This window comes from Protopterus annectens, chromosome 1.part0 (genome assembly GCF_019279795.1).
Source record: "Protopterus annectens isolate FY-2018-M chromosome 1.part0, PAN1.0, whole genome shotgun sequence".
In the NCBI taxonomy this organism is placed as follows: domain Eukaryota; kingdom Metazoa; phylum Chordata; order Ceratodontiformes; family Protopteridae; genus Protopterus; species Protopterus annectens.
The window spans coordinates 465,557,017-465,574,854 of NC_056725.1; the positions used below are offsets into that span (position 1 = coordinate 465,557,017).

The following is a 17,838-nucleotide window of genomic DNA, read 5'->3' on the forward strand; positions in this document are numbered from 1 at the left end:
AAGAGAAATTCCCTAAGCCTTTTCTTGGAATCTGAATAATCTTGGCCTTCCCAGTGGAAGTGTTCCCTTAAGGTAAGCAAAGTTTCCCCGAATGAGTAATCCTCTGAGGGGGATACAGAAGGAATAGACTCCTCTGCATCAGAGTCTTCAAAAGGGGAGTAAGAATGTTCCTGATCATCAGAGTGCTCTGAAATAATGGAGCCCTGATCAGAGGAGGGGGATTCTTCCTCCACTCTGGGCCTTTTGTCCGGTGGGGGTTGAGAACCCCTGATAAGAGTAATTAAATCCTCAGCCATTTTAAGCATCTGTTTTTTAGGCATTGGTCCTGGAGAAGGGCCCTGTGTAGCCTGTCTCTTAGAATGCATGGCTGCTTTAGACTTAGCGAAAGCCTTGATGGAAAAAGAAGAGGAAGGTTTGAAGACACCCTGAGTGGAGGTAGACCTGTCCACATTGCGAGGTTCAACGCCAAGAGTGGCTTCGGTATCTGTAGTCGGGGTGTGGGCTGAGGAGCCTGCGACCTCGGGCACAGGAGACACCGCCAATGAAGTGTCGTTGGTAGTCAGGGGCTGCGTAGGCGCCTCACTGAGAACCGGACCACGTGTAGTCGGCTTTGGCGTGGTGTCAGTAGAGGCCGCGGACCTCATGTGTCGGTCCTTATCTTTGCGTTTTTTAGACAAAACTGGAGTCGGAGTATCCGACGACATAATATAGTTAAATGTTTTTCCAAAATAATGCTGGGCGAACTCCGCCCGACACTTAATAGTGCGTTTATTGAATGTAGCACAAAAGCAACAGACCGAGACGTTGTGGTCTGGACCTAAACAAGGTATACAGAGGGAATGGAAATCCTTATGCGGTATTTGCTTCCCACATGAAATACAATTGTTAACTTTGTCTGACATTGGTCTGAGGCAAGAAAAGTTTCCCCAACGGGGTACTTAGCTTTCAAGAAGACTTCGGTTTCAAAATTTTTCATAATTTCAGGAGCTGGCCGACCGGCACTTGCGAACTGCTTCTGCATCGGGCACCGCGCGGCAGGAAAGACTGAAGAAAATGGCGTCGGCTGGTTCTTTCATACCCCTGTCGCACTGACGTCAGGAAGAAGCGACGACAACCGACGCCGGACCTAGACTTTGGAATTCGGCCGACCGAGGACCCGCCTGACGGCAGGAGAACCCATCTGTTATGACTGCAGCTGTATGCACGATGAACATCAGTGAAACACAATGAACATCAATCAGCATTACTTAGTACTGACCCTTATTCAAACTGGTTTGAGATTGATTTACTACCTAACCTAACGTCCACTGCTATCACTAAGTTGAAAAGTCAGTTCTCAGTCCATGGTAGTCCACACAAAGTTGTTTCTGACAATGGTAGTCAACTTACTAGTCAGTTGTTTCAGAAATTTGCAAAAGAATGGAAATTCGTACATGTTACTAGTAGTCCAGAATATCCACAGTCAAATGGACTCGCTGAATGTGCAGTACAGAGTGCAAAGCAATTACTTGAAAGGTCAAAGCGTGACAACACCAATGCCTTTTTGAATTTACTCAATCTCAGAAACATACCCCGTGATGATGTACTTTGCTCGCCTGCTCTGAAACTTCTATCCAGGCAAATCAGAACAACATTGACAATTAGCTACAGTTTGTTGAGGCCTAAAGCCAACAACAACTGAACCATTGGAGCCCAATTATTCAGTTAGCGTTCTTTCCAGAAGTCCAGTTATGATAAATTGAGCAGATTTCTTCATCAGTCGAAAGGAGGAGAGTGAAAATACAAATGGCGAAAGGCTTCAACTGGATTGGTCAAGTAACAGGTATATGTACAGAGCCGAGATCCTACTTCGTAGAATCTGAGGGTTTGGAGTACAGGAGAAATCGCAAACAACTTCTTCCTGTACCAGAATCGATATTGCAGAATTGTTCCTGAGACATATTAGATCTCAGAGCAATCCAGACAATGTTCCTGTTGCAGAATGTGTCTTAACTTCTACTTCCACTCCTGATGATGTTCCTACAGTTGAACATTCAGCAGAGACGGTCCCAATTGCTAAATCTGATTCTAAATTTTGTGTCACATGTTTTTGGTCGTATTTCCAGACCTAGTGTGAAATACACAGTGACCTGGACTTGACTGTGTACATGTGTATCTAGTTCTGTATAATTGCATGACAAAAAGCTATTTGTATTGATTATATGTCAACTGATATTGTCAATATTTCATAACCTATTTTTCAAAGAGGGAGGATGTAGAACAGAGCATGTGCACTCTAACTTTAAGAAGTGTTTCAAGGACTGAGCGTGCATATAAATTGTAAGCATGTGTTAGCTTCAGTGTCATTTTGAGTGTGCAGCCAGAGTGGGAGCATGTATGACTAACAGCTAGTTTGTATGCAAGTTTACCCAAGTTAAAGTTATTAAGCCTCAGTCCTGATGTGTTTGTACATAATAAAGCTGCTTGAACAGAACCCACAAAGTCTCATCTATTACATCTTGACTAGACAGACAGTGACCAAAGGCCTTGCACCCTCAGGGTGCCTGGAGTGGTTCACCACCTTGTTTTGATGAGTCTGTGAAGAGTTCCTCAGACATACGAGGGGGGTGGAAAGGAACAACTGGATTGAGAGAGCGCTCCTGAATCCATCAGTGAAATTCCAGTTGCAGACAAGGGAGCAGAGGAATTAAATGGTCCACAGCTGGTCGAGGTGCTGAAGCCACACTGATTTTAGGTACCAGTGAAACTAGCATGGGGATGGTGGAGGTCATGAACACCAGAGTCCTGGGAAACTCCCTGTTTGGAAGAGAGAAGAGAAAATAATTTGTGAGGGCCAAAACCCTGCAGTCAGGAAGAGATGCCAGCATTGGAAAGAATAGTTGTGTAAACCTGGGAAGAAACTACCAAGAGGGAAGAGAGCTGGGATTTGGCTGCAGACTCTGGAAGATCTGTCAGCAATTCAGAGGCCTGGGAAAGTAAGACCAGTACATACTTAGACATATGTGTCTGACAATTAATGGCCCTAAAAGACAGAGTAGAAAAGGTGTAGACCCTTTATTCCAATCCTTTCCATCACTCTGCTGTCCTTGTCAGAGGGGCAAGAGGTTGGTGAAAGGCAGTAATTTAGAGGGTTCATCAGCAGACAGTGAAATCACAGCTAGATCTGCAAGAGGGCATTTGTACAGACAGCTACTGTCTTTAGGGACTTTACAGAACCCGTATGGCCCTTTTGGGTGCAGCAAGTTGAGAGTCATGGTTTTTGGATGCTGAAAGAAAAGCATTCTGAAAAGTTGGTAAAACAGGTGGTATAGCTGAAGGGGTAGAAGAATCTATTTGTAAGAGGTCATAATACCTCTTTTGTACTTCCAAAACCTGGGAGCTTTCCCACTTGGAAAAATCCTTCATTCTGAAGGTGGTTTCTCCAAATATAATACCCTCTTCAGAGAAGTCTCCACCATTAGAATCAACTTGAGGGGAGGCATAACCCAGGTAAGAGTAAATATGAGTGGAGTAGGCCAAGGACTCATCTGAAGATGAATCTTCTTCAGAAGCCTCTTGTTCAACAGTAGCACTCCTGGGTGGAGGAAAAATAGGAGATGCTGGAGTAAGAGGTTGCAAATTGGAAGGCCTAAGTGCCAAAAAGGCATTCAAGATTCCTTGAGAAAAAGCCTGCCAGTCTGGCGGAAGGATCCTGTATGGAAGATGCATGCTTTTGTGTTTCCTTTTGAATGGAATGGTTGGGGCCAACGTAGGCCTAGGCTCCGGCCCTGACATTGGCAAGTCCTCAATCGGAAAGGCAGGAGAGATTCTGAGAGGAACATCTGATGGAATGAGCCACGGTTCCCCCTTGCTGTCCAAAGTGGGCATCTGCGATACCTCTGCAGACATGCTGAAGGAACCCTCTCTTAGCAGCTTCTAAATCAGTACCTATTGAAGGAGGACCACTAGGCACTGTACGTACCTCTGGGCCTTCACAGATCTCAAGAGGGACTTCTGGGATCACAGGCATAGTCAAAGACTCAGGCCTTGCCTTTTTCCCTTTTTTCTTCGGGGGCTCACCTAATGGACCTGGAGTACCTTCCATAACGAGTGCTTGCTGCCTTAGTCTCTGGTTCTCAAGATATATGTTAAGGGCAGACAGACAACTGTGGAGTGTTTTAGGAATGGACGCCTGACAAATGGTACAGGCCCTGTAGTCGTGATCGGAACCTAGACAGAAAAGACACTGGTTGTGGTCGTCTTTGTGTGGGATCTGTCTTCCACAATGGCAACTACCCTTCTTGGATGACATGAAACTCTTACAAGCATGCAGCAACAAAAGCACAAATAAAACTTTTCCCCCAACTGGGAACTTATCTGAATGAAGAATAACTTCAGCTATCAGACAAACGGTAGAAGCTGTCATTCGGACTTGCGGCAGAGAAGTTTTGAGGAAGGTATGTGCAGACGTCACTTTTATGGCCGATGTTGGCTGTTTTCTATGCGCAGTATCGCACATACCTAGCAATAGCTTAAGTCTTTGGTATACTGGCCGGGCATTCCTGTCACCTAGGCAGGGAATCCTTCATGTTATGAATACTGCAACATGAGACTAGAAAGATATCAGTCTGGAACCTGCAGCCTGGGAAATCATGACCCTGAGATGAAGTCAACATTGACTTTTTAAGGCTGACACTAAACCCAAGGCTGTGCAACATAAGGTGGGTAAAATGACGATCATGCACCAGCATGAAGTGGGATGGAGCCTGAAGCAAGAGGTCATCCAGATAAGGAAATATCTGAATACACTGAAGCCTGCAAAAGACAGTTACAGGGACTAGACACATTTGGTTAACACCCATGGGGCTGTTAAAAGCCCAAAGGCCAAAGGAGAGTACAGAAAATAAGAAGAAACAGAAAAAGGCAAATACTTCTTGAATAGAGGGTGAATAGGAATGTGAAAGCAAGCATCTTTCAGATCCAAGGAAACCAGAAATGCCTGGGAGAGCAACAGAGGAAACAGTCTGAAGACAGAGCATTCAAAAAAAAGGCACCATGAGAAAGGTGCCTAGAAAGGAAAGATCCAGGGACAGGTCTCCAAGATCCCTCTTTCCTAGGAACCAAGAAAATCCTGGAATAAAAATCCAAGCCCCTCTCAGTCTACGGAACTGGATGAATGGCACCCTGAACCAACAGACCCTGCAATACCCTTGGCAAATGAAGAATGTATTCTGCAGGGGGTTGAGGAATAGTGGAAAAGGAGGGAAGGGTCTTCCAGGTCAAAAAGTAACCCTGCCAGATAATGGAGAGAACCCAACTGTATTTGGTAATCAGCTGCAAAATTGGAACAGAAAAAGAAAGCCTGAGGCACAAAGGAACCTGGCAGAGAGAAAGGGAGGGCAGACAGTCAGATGGATGCAGACTTGTCAGGAAAGGACTGCTTCTGGGACCTGGGCATTTGAGTAGGCTTATCTGAAGAAGAAAAAAAACACACCTAGGAGCCTTTTTACATTTGGAAGACTGTCTAGGCAGCCTATGCAAAAAAGCAGTCTTACTAAGACAGTTCATTTGAAACTTGGGAATAAATCTTTCATAACCTTACCTTGATTCTGTAAGGTCTTGAAAAGGTCAGCCACAACAGTACCAAATTCTGTTATCCAAGGGAGTGTCCAGAAGCTTTGCTTTGATATCGTCTGGCAAGGCTTGAAGGCGAAGCCAGGAATATCACCTCATCACTAAGGCAGAGGCAGCAGCCCTAGAGGATGCATCAGCTGCATTTAATGGAGTGATGGGTCAATTGAAAAGTAGAACTGAGCAAGAACTGAGAGCAGAGGACTTACCCTCAAGTCAGGCATATCAGAAACAATCTTTCTAATCTGGAAAAGAAGTGACAGGATGTATCTCGTCATGCGAGCCTTGTAATTGATAACCTTGAAGGGCTAAAGCATCCAAGTATACACCCTTCTTACCAATCCTCTCCATGACTCTACTGTCCTTCTCTGAAGGAATAAGGTTGGAAGAAGGCAACAGACTAGGTGGTTTATCAGTAGATACAGAAATCAGTGCAGGATCAGATGAAGGGCACTTGTACAAAAACCTGCAGGCATCCAGCACCTCACAGAACCCATCAGGCTTCTTAGAAGCTGGAGGATAAGAACCTGAACTCAAGGAAGCATCAGGGATGGTATCTAACAGAGCAGCCAACACAGGAGTGACAGCTGAAAGCTTAGGAGAATCCATTTGTAATAACTCATACCACCTTTTCTAAACATCCGATATTTGAGAGCAATCCCATTTGAAATTCTACATCATACACAGGACCATGGCACCAAAGGAAATCTTCTCTAAGGGAGAATCAGGAATGAGATTCCTCCTCCTCAGAACTATAGTCTAAAGGTGAAGGCAACAGAGAGGAATAAGCTAAGAAGACAGCCTCAAAGTCAGAATCCTCGTCCAAAGACTCCAGGTCCCTAGCCCTCTTAGGAGTAGAGGACTAAGGAGGTGCAGGAACTGAAACTTCTTGAGGAGGCTTCAATGCTATCAAGGCATTGAACAAGCCTTAAGTGAAGTCCTGCTATTACTTTGTGGATCCCTGGGGGCTGCAACCATATGACTAGTCTTCTGCAGTTTCTTCAGAGACATCCACTCTGATAAAATGCAGACGTTCGGACCCCTGCTTGGATTTGATTAAGGTAGCCTGTACCTCTTCCCTAACAAGAATCTGAGAAATCCCTCTAGGTCCTTCAGAAATAATTAGCCATGGTTTCCTGTCATCACCTACAGCAGATGTTTGCAAGGCCTCCAAAGACGCATGAAAAGCCGGTTCCATGCAGGCCTCCGAGAAGTTCACAGCGGAAAAAACTGATGGCAATGCCGGACTATCTTCTGGGTTCTCACTCACTTCAACAAAGATGTCCAGTGGAGGCTGGACAGCAGCAGACTCAAGCCTGGGCTTCTTGGCCTTCTTTCCAAGTGGCGGCTGTACTTCAGGGTGAGCAGATTCTGCCATGGTACCTTCGGCCAAAAGCTTGCAACGCTGGTTCTCAAGGTAAATGGAAAGTTTACTAAGATGGTTATGCAAAGTCTTGGGTACAAAGACCTGACAGATGAACACCAAGTGTGGTCTTGAGACACACCTTAGCAAAACAGACACCTATCATGGCGGTCTTTATGGGGAATCTACCCTCCATGCTGACACTTCCCTTTCTTGGATGACATGCAACTCACTAATGCAAGAATCATGAGAGAGAACCCCAAAGGGGTACTTACCTGAAAGATGCAGGCTCAGTATAATCAGCAAAGTGAAGGGTGTTCAGACCGATGTAAGACAGCAGCATTCAGACTGGCGGTAATGAAGTTCTGAGCTGGAAGCATACATAGTCACCTCTATGCCTTACATCTGTGCAGGCAGCAGATGTCTGACATACAATGCTCCATAGGTAATAAAGTATTTGGTATAATGGCCGGACATTGGGCTATCCTTGGCATAAGAGCCCAAAGGTAATGAACACTGCAACAGTGGCATGGAATGACATCTACTTGTACTACACCATAGGACCATTTATCATTTCAAACATGTCATCAGCAGCAGCAATTTAAAGATGCCATTAGTATATGCAAATAAAGTACTTTCTGAGGACCTTTTATGTACTCTTATATGCACACTGACATATATCAGTGTTGCATAAAGAAACAAAGCACTGACTATGACATATTTAAGCAAGAGAAAAAATTGAAACAGTAAAACACATTACTGCTATTTTTATCAGTTCTTCCTAATTTTACCTTAAATTATCAATAACCAATTAAATATGAAGCATTACATACCGTGATGACTTCTTAGTACAAACCAAGCTCTGTGCCTCTGAAACACATTTCTCAACTTCGGTGATTGCATTTCTTAACTGCTGAAGGAGATCATTTTCTGGAAATTTCTTCTCTGCTGCCTCCCACTGCAATGCCTTTAACTGCTCAAGTGCTGAAATACACACACATTTGACAGGTTGGTGTCTGCAAAATCCATGCAGTGCAGTGCAAATCTGCTTGTGTTAAAAGGTTCTCTAACACAGCAACATATGAAGTTCATTCCAAGCAACAGGACATGATAAAACCTTCCATAACAAAAGTTAATTTCTTACAATCATGTAAAATGCGAAGAAATTTTCTGAAAATGAAAAAGGCCACACAGCAATGGAAATTAAACCAACAAGAGATAGCTACTAAAGTTTCTGCGAAATATAGGTGGTCTCCATTAGTTATCACTCTTCCCTAATACAGCGTATGTGCAAGCCACGTACCCTGTCCAATTTAAATTCCCATTTGGGACTAATACATTAGAAATTATGATTCTGTCCAGTCAATTAATATAAACTATGAGTTTACAATAACTGGGACTGAAAGATAAACCGACTGAAGTTGCATATGTCTCGCCAATATCTCTATAGCCACATACTTAAAACCTTACAAAATGGTGTCACAAAAAAAACTTCAGTATCTCTGGATACTGCCTGGACCAAATTATGCAGTTCACTAGGCTAAGGGAGCTCTCTGACTTCAGCGAACACATCTTCGACACAAATATCGAACCTTGTAAAAGCCGAATAGCCACATCAGCCACTTTTCCCAGGGGAAAAAAGCGCTTGGCCTAAGGAACAGCAAAAAAGAAGTTATGTACTTACCATAATATTCCATGTTTGTAGTACATCTCGCTCTTCATTCTTACATATGGGATCGGAGCCGATTCTCGGCTCCGACTCGGCCTATTTACAAGCTGGAAGTCTTCTAGTTGGCTCGTGGCTAGGTAGGTATCTCATTGTGCACCAGTACAATCCCCAGATCTTGTTTGCTGCTAACTAGGAGAGAAAATAACAAATATACAAAAGAAGCCAATACTAACAGGTCTCCATATAAAAATATTTTTCTGTCTCCAGGTACTTCCAGGATGAGGGTAGAAGGGTGGGTTCGTAAGAATGAAGAGCGAGACGGACTACAAACATGGAACGTTATGGTGAGTACATAACTTCTTTATGTTCTGTAGTCCTATCTCGCCTTCATTCTTACATATGGGACAGCGTCCCTAGAGCCTTATTCTTGGGTGGCTCAAGGAAAAATACTCCCGAGTACCATGGAACCAAAAGACACCCTACCCATGGGGGTTAAATCCAATTTGTAATGAGTAATGAAAGTGTGAGGGGTAGCCCACGTTGCTGCTGCACAAATATTATCAAGTGGGACCCTGGCTTGAAAGGCTGCAGAGGTAGACTGAGATCTGGTAGAATGAGCCTTGATTTTAAAGGGTAAAGGTGTACCCTCAAAGTTGTAAATGTAAGCTATACAGCTAGAAATCCAATTACGCAATTACGAGTGTGTTACTTTGGAAACTGGTAAGCCTGACCTGGATTCGGAAAAGGAAATCATTTATCTGACTTCCTGATTTCCTTAGTTCGGTGCAAATAAAAACGTAATTGTCTACGGACATCCAACTGAAGAAAGCTGTATTCAGCTGCGTTGGAATGATTTGGAAAGAACACCGGAAGTTCTATGGATTGATTCAAGGTGGCATGGGAACAGACCTTGGGGACAAAGGAAGGATTAGTACGAAGGGACACCCTGTCCTTGTGAAAAATCTGGTAAGGGGGTTTCACAGACAATGCTTGTAACTCTGACACCCATCTGGCCGATGTGATAGCCACCAGAAACAAAGTCTTCCAAGACAGGAATTTCTAAGGGAAAGAATGAGAAGGCTCAAAGGGCGGAGAAGTTAATTTGGATAACACAATTTAAATCCCATGAGGCAACAGGTTCTTGAAAGGGGGGTCTTAACAAGGTGGCACCTTTAAGGAAAGTTTTGCACAGCCTATGTGACATCAAATTAGAATCTTGAAAGCCTAGATGAAAATTTGAAATTGCTGCCAACTGAACTCTGACAGTGGCAGCCGCAGATCCCTGGTGAAAAAGCTCAGACAGGAATTCCAAAACCACTGGAATGGAGGCAGTGTAAGGGTCAACATTCATTATTTCCACCCAGATAGAGAATCTTCTCCATTTACTGGAATATAGTCTCCTGGTAGAAGGTTTATGAGAAGACGTAAGGATATGAGAGTCATGGAAAGTGAGAAGTCATGAAGCCTGACTACGGATGGAACTGGAGCAGCCACGCTGTCAAATTGAGGGGGTGTAAGGAGGGGTGAAGTGAACCTGACCATGTGAGTCAACAGGTCTGGAACTGGGTCCAGAATCCAAGGATCATCTAGGAGAAGAGGCCTGAGGAAGGGGAACCAAACCTGATGAGGCCAGTAAGGAGCAATGAGGATCAGTTTCCAGCTGTTTCGCTTTCTGAATAACCTTGGGAATGAGAGGAGAGGGAGGAAAAGCATAAAGGAGACCCAGGGGCCAATCGTGAACAAGTGTCTCTCTCTGTGACTCCCAGGAGGGGGGGTGAGGGAGAAGTAGCTGCTGCATTTGGCATTGATTGGGCTGGCAAAGAGATCGCAGCAAGGCTGTCCCCATCTGCAGAAAATCTGTTCTGCTGTTTCCTGTTTCAGAGACCACTCGTGAGGCATCAGATTGCCCGGCTGAGCTTGTCGGCTATCATGTTGGTTGTTTCCGGAATGTGCGTTGCCACCAGAAAATGCTGGGAAGATATCGCCCACTTCCAAACTCGAATGGCCTCTCAACAGAGTGGGTAAGATCTGGTTCCGCCCTGTTTGTTGATATACCATACTGTCGACATGTCTGCTTGTATTGCAATAGTCCCCAGATGCAGAAGGTCATGAAGTGCTTGCAAAGCCAGGAGCACCGCCCTCATCTCTAGAATGTTGATATGCAGGTGAGCCTTGTGACCTTGCCATGTGCCTTGGACAGTCCTGCCTATATAATGCCCCCCCCCCTATCTGTGAGGCATCTGTGGTCACAGTGGCAACGGGTTGAGGAGGAACAAATGAAGGGCCTGTGGTTAACTGATTGGGTAGAGTCCACCAAACAAGGTCTTTCTTGCAAGAGTTGGTCAGTAAAATGTGATGAGATAATGGCAAGTGCTGAAAAGACCGTTGGGACGACAGGAGCCACTGAAGAATCCTCATGTGTGGTCTGGCTAGTGGCACTAGTAATATGGTGGAAGCCATGGTCCCTAGAAGCTGCAGAATAGTCTTGGCTTTGACCTTTCGTAAGGGGAGAAGACGTTGAATTTGAAGAACCAGATTCTGTCCATCGTTGCGTCTATAAAAATCACAGATTGAGAGGGCAATAAGGCAGATTTTTCCCAATTTATAGAAATTCCCAGTTGGGCACAAAGCTGAATGGTAGCGCCCCTGGTCAGAAGACGTAGATGCCTGGTGGGGGCGGTCAAGAGCCAGTCGTCCAGATACGGAAACACCTGGAATCCTCGACGTCTCAGGTGAGCTGTCACTACTGCCATACACTTGGTGAACACCCTTGGGGCTGTGGTGAGACCAAAGGGCAGAGCGCGAAACTGGTAATGACTGGCTCCCAGCCGGAAGCGTAGAGGACTACTCAACACCCTGTCCATTTTTAAGTGGTAGTAGGAATCTTGGAGATGTACTGAGCACATCCAATTCTCTTTCCCTAATAAAGGGAGTATAGACTAAAGTGTCACCAACCGAAACTTGTCCTTCTGTACTGATTCGTTTAATCTGCTGAGGTCCAAGATGGGCCACCAGTCCCCTGTATGTTTTGGCACTAAAAAGAATCTGGAGTAAGTTCCAGATCCTATTTGCTCTGTTGGGACGGCTTGGATGACTCTTTTTGACAGCAACTTGTTGAACTCCACAGTTGCCTGATCCCTGTGATTGGGTGGAACATCCGGGATCTTTCTGGGAATAAAGGGTGGAAGAGAAAAGGGTATGACACAACCCCTGGTAATAATTCTTTGTACCCACTTGTCTTGAGCGATACCCAACTAGGCTTCTGGATACAAAGAAATGCGATCCCCGACCGGCCCCAGAGAAGCACAGTCAGGCCCCACATCAGGAGCACTGGTAAGGCCGGCCCCTAAAGGAATTGTGACCGCCCTGGTTTTGCAGACCGCCCCTGCCTCTAGGGTGACGTCCATCATTTCTTCCTCCTCCTCTGCCTCTGAAGGAGGAGTCGTCACCCTGTGCATCATGGAAAAACCTCTGAGACTTCTTGAACAACATTTTACCACCCCTCTGACCCTTAGGATATGGTCTAGAGAGAACAGTAAAACGTACTCCCACGGCAGAAAGTGTTTTTCCTTCTTGCTCGCACCGGGTGAGTGTCCTTTACCTTGGATCCAAACAATAAGGAAACAAAGGGGGCATTGGTAAAGGTAGACTTGAACGGTTCCGCAAAGTTACACAAACGCATCCAGGAATGACGCCTTAGGGAAATTCCTGAACCTGCTGCTCTACTCGCTCCATTGGCTGCATACGAAATAAGCCGCATGGACGAGTTGACGATAGAGTTCAAGGTGGACAACTGGGTAGACACCGTGTCAGGGACTCCATCAGTACATGTACCTTGTAGAGAATCTCCTAATTCTTTAAGGAGATCTCTCTGAAGCCTCGTGAAGTGAGTCAGGTAGTTCAGCGATCTAAGGGTAAATGCCGCTGCAGAGATGATGTGTTTCCTGTATCTGTCCATTGTTGTCTCAGCTAGCTCCTTCTTAGTGGCCACCGCCACCACCATGGCATCTGCGGGAACACCTTTAGACAAAAAATCCTTTTCTGGGGGAGCAGAAAGAAACTTATTCGGTCTCCTGGGGACTGACTCCACGGCATCAGGAGTATCCCACACCTTTCAACTAACTAGCTCCATCAGTTCATCGAAAGGTGGAGACACCCAAGAGGCTGAAGATTGAGATCTGAAAGCCTTCAGGTACACTGAATCCTCATCAGAATGAGTGACAGTGGGCCAAGCAGCACCTCTGTTTAAGGATTTCCAGGATGTCTATGGAGACATCATGAGAGGCCGACTTGGGGGACCCTTTTGACTCCTCGAGGTCAATGTCAGAAGTCACAGACTCATCCTGGGAGCCTACATGCTTCCTCTTACATGTCCTCTTCCATGGGGGCTCCTCGGAAGGATATTCTGAGGAGGTCTCGGAAGAGAGGGGGCCACCAGCCGGTGGCTCCTGAGGCTGAGGGTCCCTGCTGTTCAAGGAGTGAGTAGGTGCTGAGACAGAAGTAAGTGCCTTAGAGGGAAGAGTGTCGGTACACCTGGTAGGAACTGAAGATCGGGACAGCGCACACATCATCTCGAATGCAGACCTTCTCGGCTCCCAGGAGACCAACGATGCCATTGGCACCAGAGCCATCGGCTCAGAGACAGACGTAGGATCCGAACTCACCCTCGCCGACGCGCAGAGAGGAAGACTCAGAACCAAAGAGTTTTGATTCGGTTCCAAGCATCCCTGTCGGGGCCGACTGGGGAGCTTTGGCTCCTAGACACCACAGACGGCACAGAGTGTGTTGTGGCGGAACTCTGCTCCGAAACATCCACAGGGGGAGCTGGAGCCGAGGGTTCCTCCAGTCGTACCAAACACTCCAGCTCCGAAAGACCAGCATGGTTCGGAAGAGGAATGACCGAAGGGGGCTCAACGGATTCAAGTGGCTCCAGAACAGACTGGGTCAGAGCCAACAATAATTTAAGCAGACTTCAAAAATCTCACCACATCATCTTCTGATAAACTCCTGGAAGACCAGGAGGACAGAATAGGAGACTGGGATCTCTGCAGCATTGGAGACTTCAATATAGGGGAGACCGGTAGAGGATCCATAGACCGGGCTCCGAGAGATATTCTCAGCGGTTGGCTCCAAGCTACTTGGGGCCGACCCTGTAATCACAGTACTGCTCTCAATCGGCACCGAGCTCTGTGGAGCCAATGAGACAGTGGACTTGTCCGATTTAGTGATTTTAAGAGTTGGCTCTGAGACACCAGTCGGTGCCGGGGAGGGCCTCTTAGAGGACTTAGACTTTTCTTTTTTAGATCCCTGAGATCTAGAAGAGGAGGAAGAGCTAGCCAAGACCTTTTAGGATGAGCTTATTTTTTCTTTCTTGCAACACCTTAGCACTGAAAGAGTGGCAAAATAAGCAAGTTTCCAGTAAATGGATGGCCCCCAAACAGTAAACACAGTTACTGTGGCCATCCGTTATAGACATCCTCTGTGAGCATTTAATACATTTCTTAAAGCCAGATGGCTTATGGTCCTTACTTTCTTTAGACATTTTCACAGAGATGAGCACACACACACACACAGAAAGGGGGAGAGGACTAGGTCATCTAATTTAAATGAGCCTAGCCCTGCAGAAGAGAGAGACACCACGAGGACTAGGTCCCTCTAACTTAAACGGGTCTAGCCCGGGCAGGAGAAAAAATGGAAAAACTAGGTCTTCTAACTAAAACAGACCTAGTAAAAGTTACAATAAGCAGAGAAGTTACACACTCAAACAGGAATAAAGTGTATTATCAAATATTCAACAAGAAAACAGAACCTCGTTCTGTTAACACTAACCAATGTAGCAAGTGGGAATCCGCAAAAAAACCCTCAGACTTATGACTAAGGAAATAAAACAGAACCTCGTTCTGTTAACAACGGTAACAATTTATCAAGTGGGAAAGCAAAAAACTTTGACTTATGCCTAACAACAACACACAGTCTGAGCGCAAAAGCGCCCAAAAATACTAACTATATTAAACACGAAAAGGAGCACACAGGATACCAATACTATGAGGCCAAAAGGCCAATGTATCAAGAGATTGCACACAATGGCGCAATTATAAAGACTAATTATTCTAAATTGCAACTATGCTAACTATGACTAAACAGTGATATAACAGTCCAAAAAATTTTGAATAAATTTTGAATAAATGCAAAACTTAGCCAGAGCTAAAGAGAAGAGCAACCAAACTCGTCAACGTGGCAAACGAGATCTGGGGATTGTACTGGTGCGCCATGGGATACCTACCTAGCCACAAGCCAACTAGAAGACTTCCAGCTTGTAAACAGGCCTAATCGTAGCCAAGGATCGGCTCCGATCTCATATGCAAGAATGAAGGTGAGACAGGACTACAGAACATCAAAGGTTAACACCCCATAAAGTGGGGACTGTGCCCCCCACAGTCCCCCTAACTAAATATATAAACTCAGAGATCGCACTACAGTGGGGAAAAGGGCAAATCCCCGATGACGGCCAAGTGCTTTTTTTCCCCTGGGGAAAAGTCACTGATGTGGCAGTTTGGCAATTACAGGGTTTGATATTTATGTGTCGATGAAGACGTGTTCGCTGAACATGTCTTTCAACAACATAATATAGACCCCACTGACCGACAGATCATTCTGATTAGGGGTGGTCAATATGTTCCACAAAGATGTTAGTAAAAACATATAATTAATGACTACTAATTGTAAATAAGTGCAGATCAGAAATGCTATAACTCTGGAGTGGTTTATAGTTTACAATGTCCCTATGATATATATTATATTGGGTAAAATAATAGAACAATAAGGATGAGAATTCAGGAGCCTATCAGGTCATTAAACATGCTCCCAAAATAGTCCAATTGCACTTCATTTTTTACACAGTCTCAAAAAAAAAAAAAACAATACCGTTTAAGTTTTTTGGGTGTTTTTTTTTTTTCATTGTTTCCTGAATTATATCTAGAGTTGTCTTGTATTCTGCTAGAGAAAGAAGCATGCATACACTCTCATTATGAAACTTTTTACAAAGGTATGAATGAAGGCAGATAATGGAACTCTGCCATAAAGATCTTAAACTGAATATACTTTCTCAATTTTACAGGGTGGGGTGTTTTCTCCCCTCTATCTAAAGACTTGATATGCTGTATTGTTTTAACCAAGAAGGTGATCAGGCAAGATGTCTCTTTCTGACATCAGTAGAGAGACGTTTTTCAGTTTCAAGAATTTGTCACAACTTTCTTTTTGCAGTTAGCTAAAAATGTGCGGGTGAATTAATTGTGAAAGGAAAAACTCTAATCCCCTGCAGATGACTGCACTTCTTCAGTCCCTCTTTCCTTGCCTCTAGAGTTAACAGTGGGTGTACAAGCTCTTGCCAGGGGAGGGATGAAGAGGCCAATAGGTTGTACATAACAGAAGCTCCGTGGTAATGAGAAGCAGAAAAGTGTATGATGGTGGTGGAGGGGTGAAGCTAAGAAGTCTTGAAGAGCTGTCTAAATGGAAGAAGCTAAACTGAGTCACAGCTGGGACAACAAAAAGGGCAGAAGGTAAGCTCAATGACCAAACTGCGTGATGACCAGCTCTGCCAAAGCACATACTAAGTAAGCACTGGAGCAGCTACTCCTGAGAAGCAGTTAACAGACCTTGTGTAGCATCTCAGTAAGTTTTGTTGATTACAGGCGCAATGTTTTCCAATTTATTTTTTAATCACAGATCCATTTCTTACAGTGGTGTAATACTTTCTTTCAAAGCTATATCATCTTTCTGTGCTCTAATATTTTTATAGCAAGCCGCTGATATGGTGCATCTCGATACCCAGCTGTCACCTCAGCTCAAAATATGGTCTAAAATAGTTTTGAAGGTCTTGAATATTTCTAAAAGCTTAAGATAAAGACGAATTAGCGAGGTTGCAGTTCTTGTTGCCTACCCCCGATACCACTTGTGTGATTGTAAAAGGCAGCAGACAAAGGCAGACATGTTTCCTGCTTAGCAATTACCTCAACCTCTTACAAATGGCCACATTTCAGGCTTTTAGTCCATCAGTACTAGAATCAGAAGTTTATCTCATCCATAATTAAACAAGTTTTGGGATTCATCAAAACTTAAAGAATGCTAAACATGCACCCTACATCTTCTTTAAACGCATCAGCTACAACGAAATAAGATTTGAGAAAAGGCTAAGTGATTAAACAGTTTCATGGAACTTAAAATTAAACCAGGAGTGTTCCTCACTTAATTTTAACTTTTTTTTTTACAAGTCTTCTAATGTCTTACCAGAAACTGCATTTGAAGAAATAAAACAACCTGGTACACGCTTTGTGCCATGGTACATAAGTGATGTTGTTTCTTCTATAAACTGACCTTTAGAAAGGCGTTCTCTGAAGAGAAAATTAAGATACAATTTTTCTTAAGGTAATGTACCCTAAAGCTTTGTGTTTTGATAAAGTGCAGATCAAGGTTCTCCACACCTAATGTATTTTTCACTGTTTACCCCTACTGTAGTTTATCTTAAAGTCTAATTTTAAAGTAGGCTTTTTACAGGTTCAATACAGTAACAAGTGCTTGGACTAGCTTTTTAAGTACTGTCCATTGAGGGCTGCCACATGCTGGTATTGCATGCAGGTACCTATGCATTATAATCAGTTCTGGCATCCTCTCTTCAAGTTTTTCCCTCTGGTTACATGATAAAGCTAATGAACACTTTTAATGTCCAATTTCCAATGACTCATCTTTTCAGATGTTTTACCATAGTATTTAAATGTCTTTTCTACAGCTTTTCTATCTTGCTTACCAGAGTTTCATGTTTGCTCCACTTGGTATAAAATCCTGCTACGCCTTTCAACAGTCTCTTAATTTGACATTTTCTCCATGTGCTTTAGTTAGTTTAGAGGTCAGCAATCCAAAAAACAAAAATCAATTTTAAAAATTTGTTCAGTAATCAAACATTTCAAGAGCCACTATGGCTGCTGTAGCCTTCTCAATGTAAAGAAGAAAGAATGTGAATGCAAATGGTCTTTAATAAAACAAAAATATTTTCTGATTTCAGCAAATGTACATATCACACTTTAAACAGCAATGTGTTTTAACAGTGCTGTCAAATACTGCCATAGTTTTAAATTGCCGCAGAGGTGCACAAAGCCAAGGTTGCAGATATCTACATGAGGGGATGGGTACAGCAGTAGGG

General features: G+C 44.1%; 1 protein-coding gene across 2 annotated transcripts in view; it reads right to left on the minus strand.

Moving 5' to 3' along the window:
- The window catches only part of KDM5C (lysine demethylase 5C), a gene marked incomplete at its 5' end in the record, with an annotated part of 2,556,543 nt that overhangs the window by 1,208,526 nt on the left and 1,330,179 nt on the right, over positions 1-17,838 (minus strand). For both annotated transcript variants that reach the window (XM_044060510.1, XM_044060501.1), the window contains 1 exon segment: positions 7,807-7,957. In XM_044060510.1, coding sequence (XP_043916445.1) covers positions 7,807-7,957 — 151 coding nt within the window.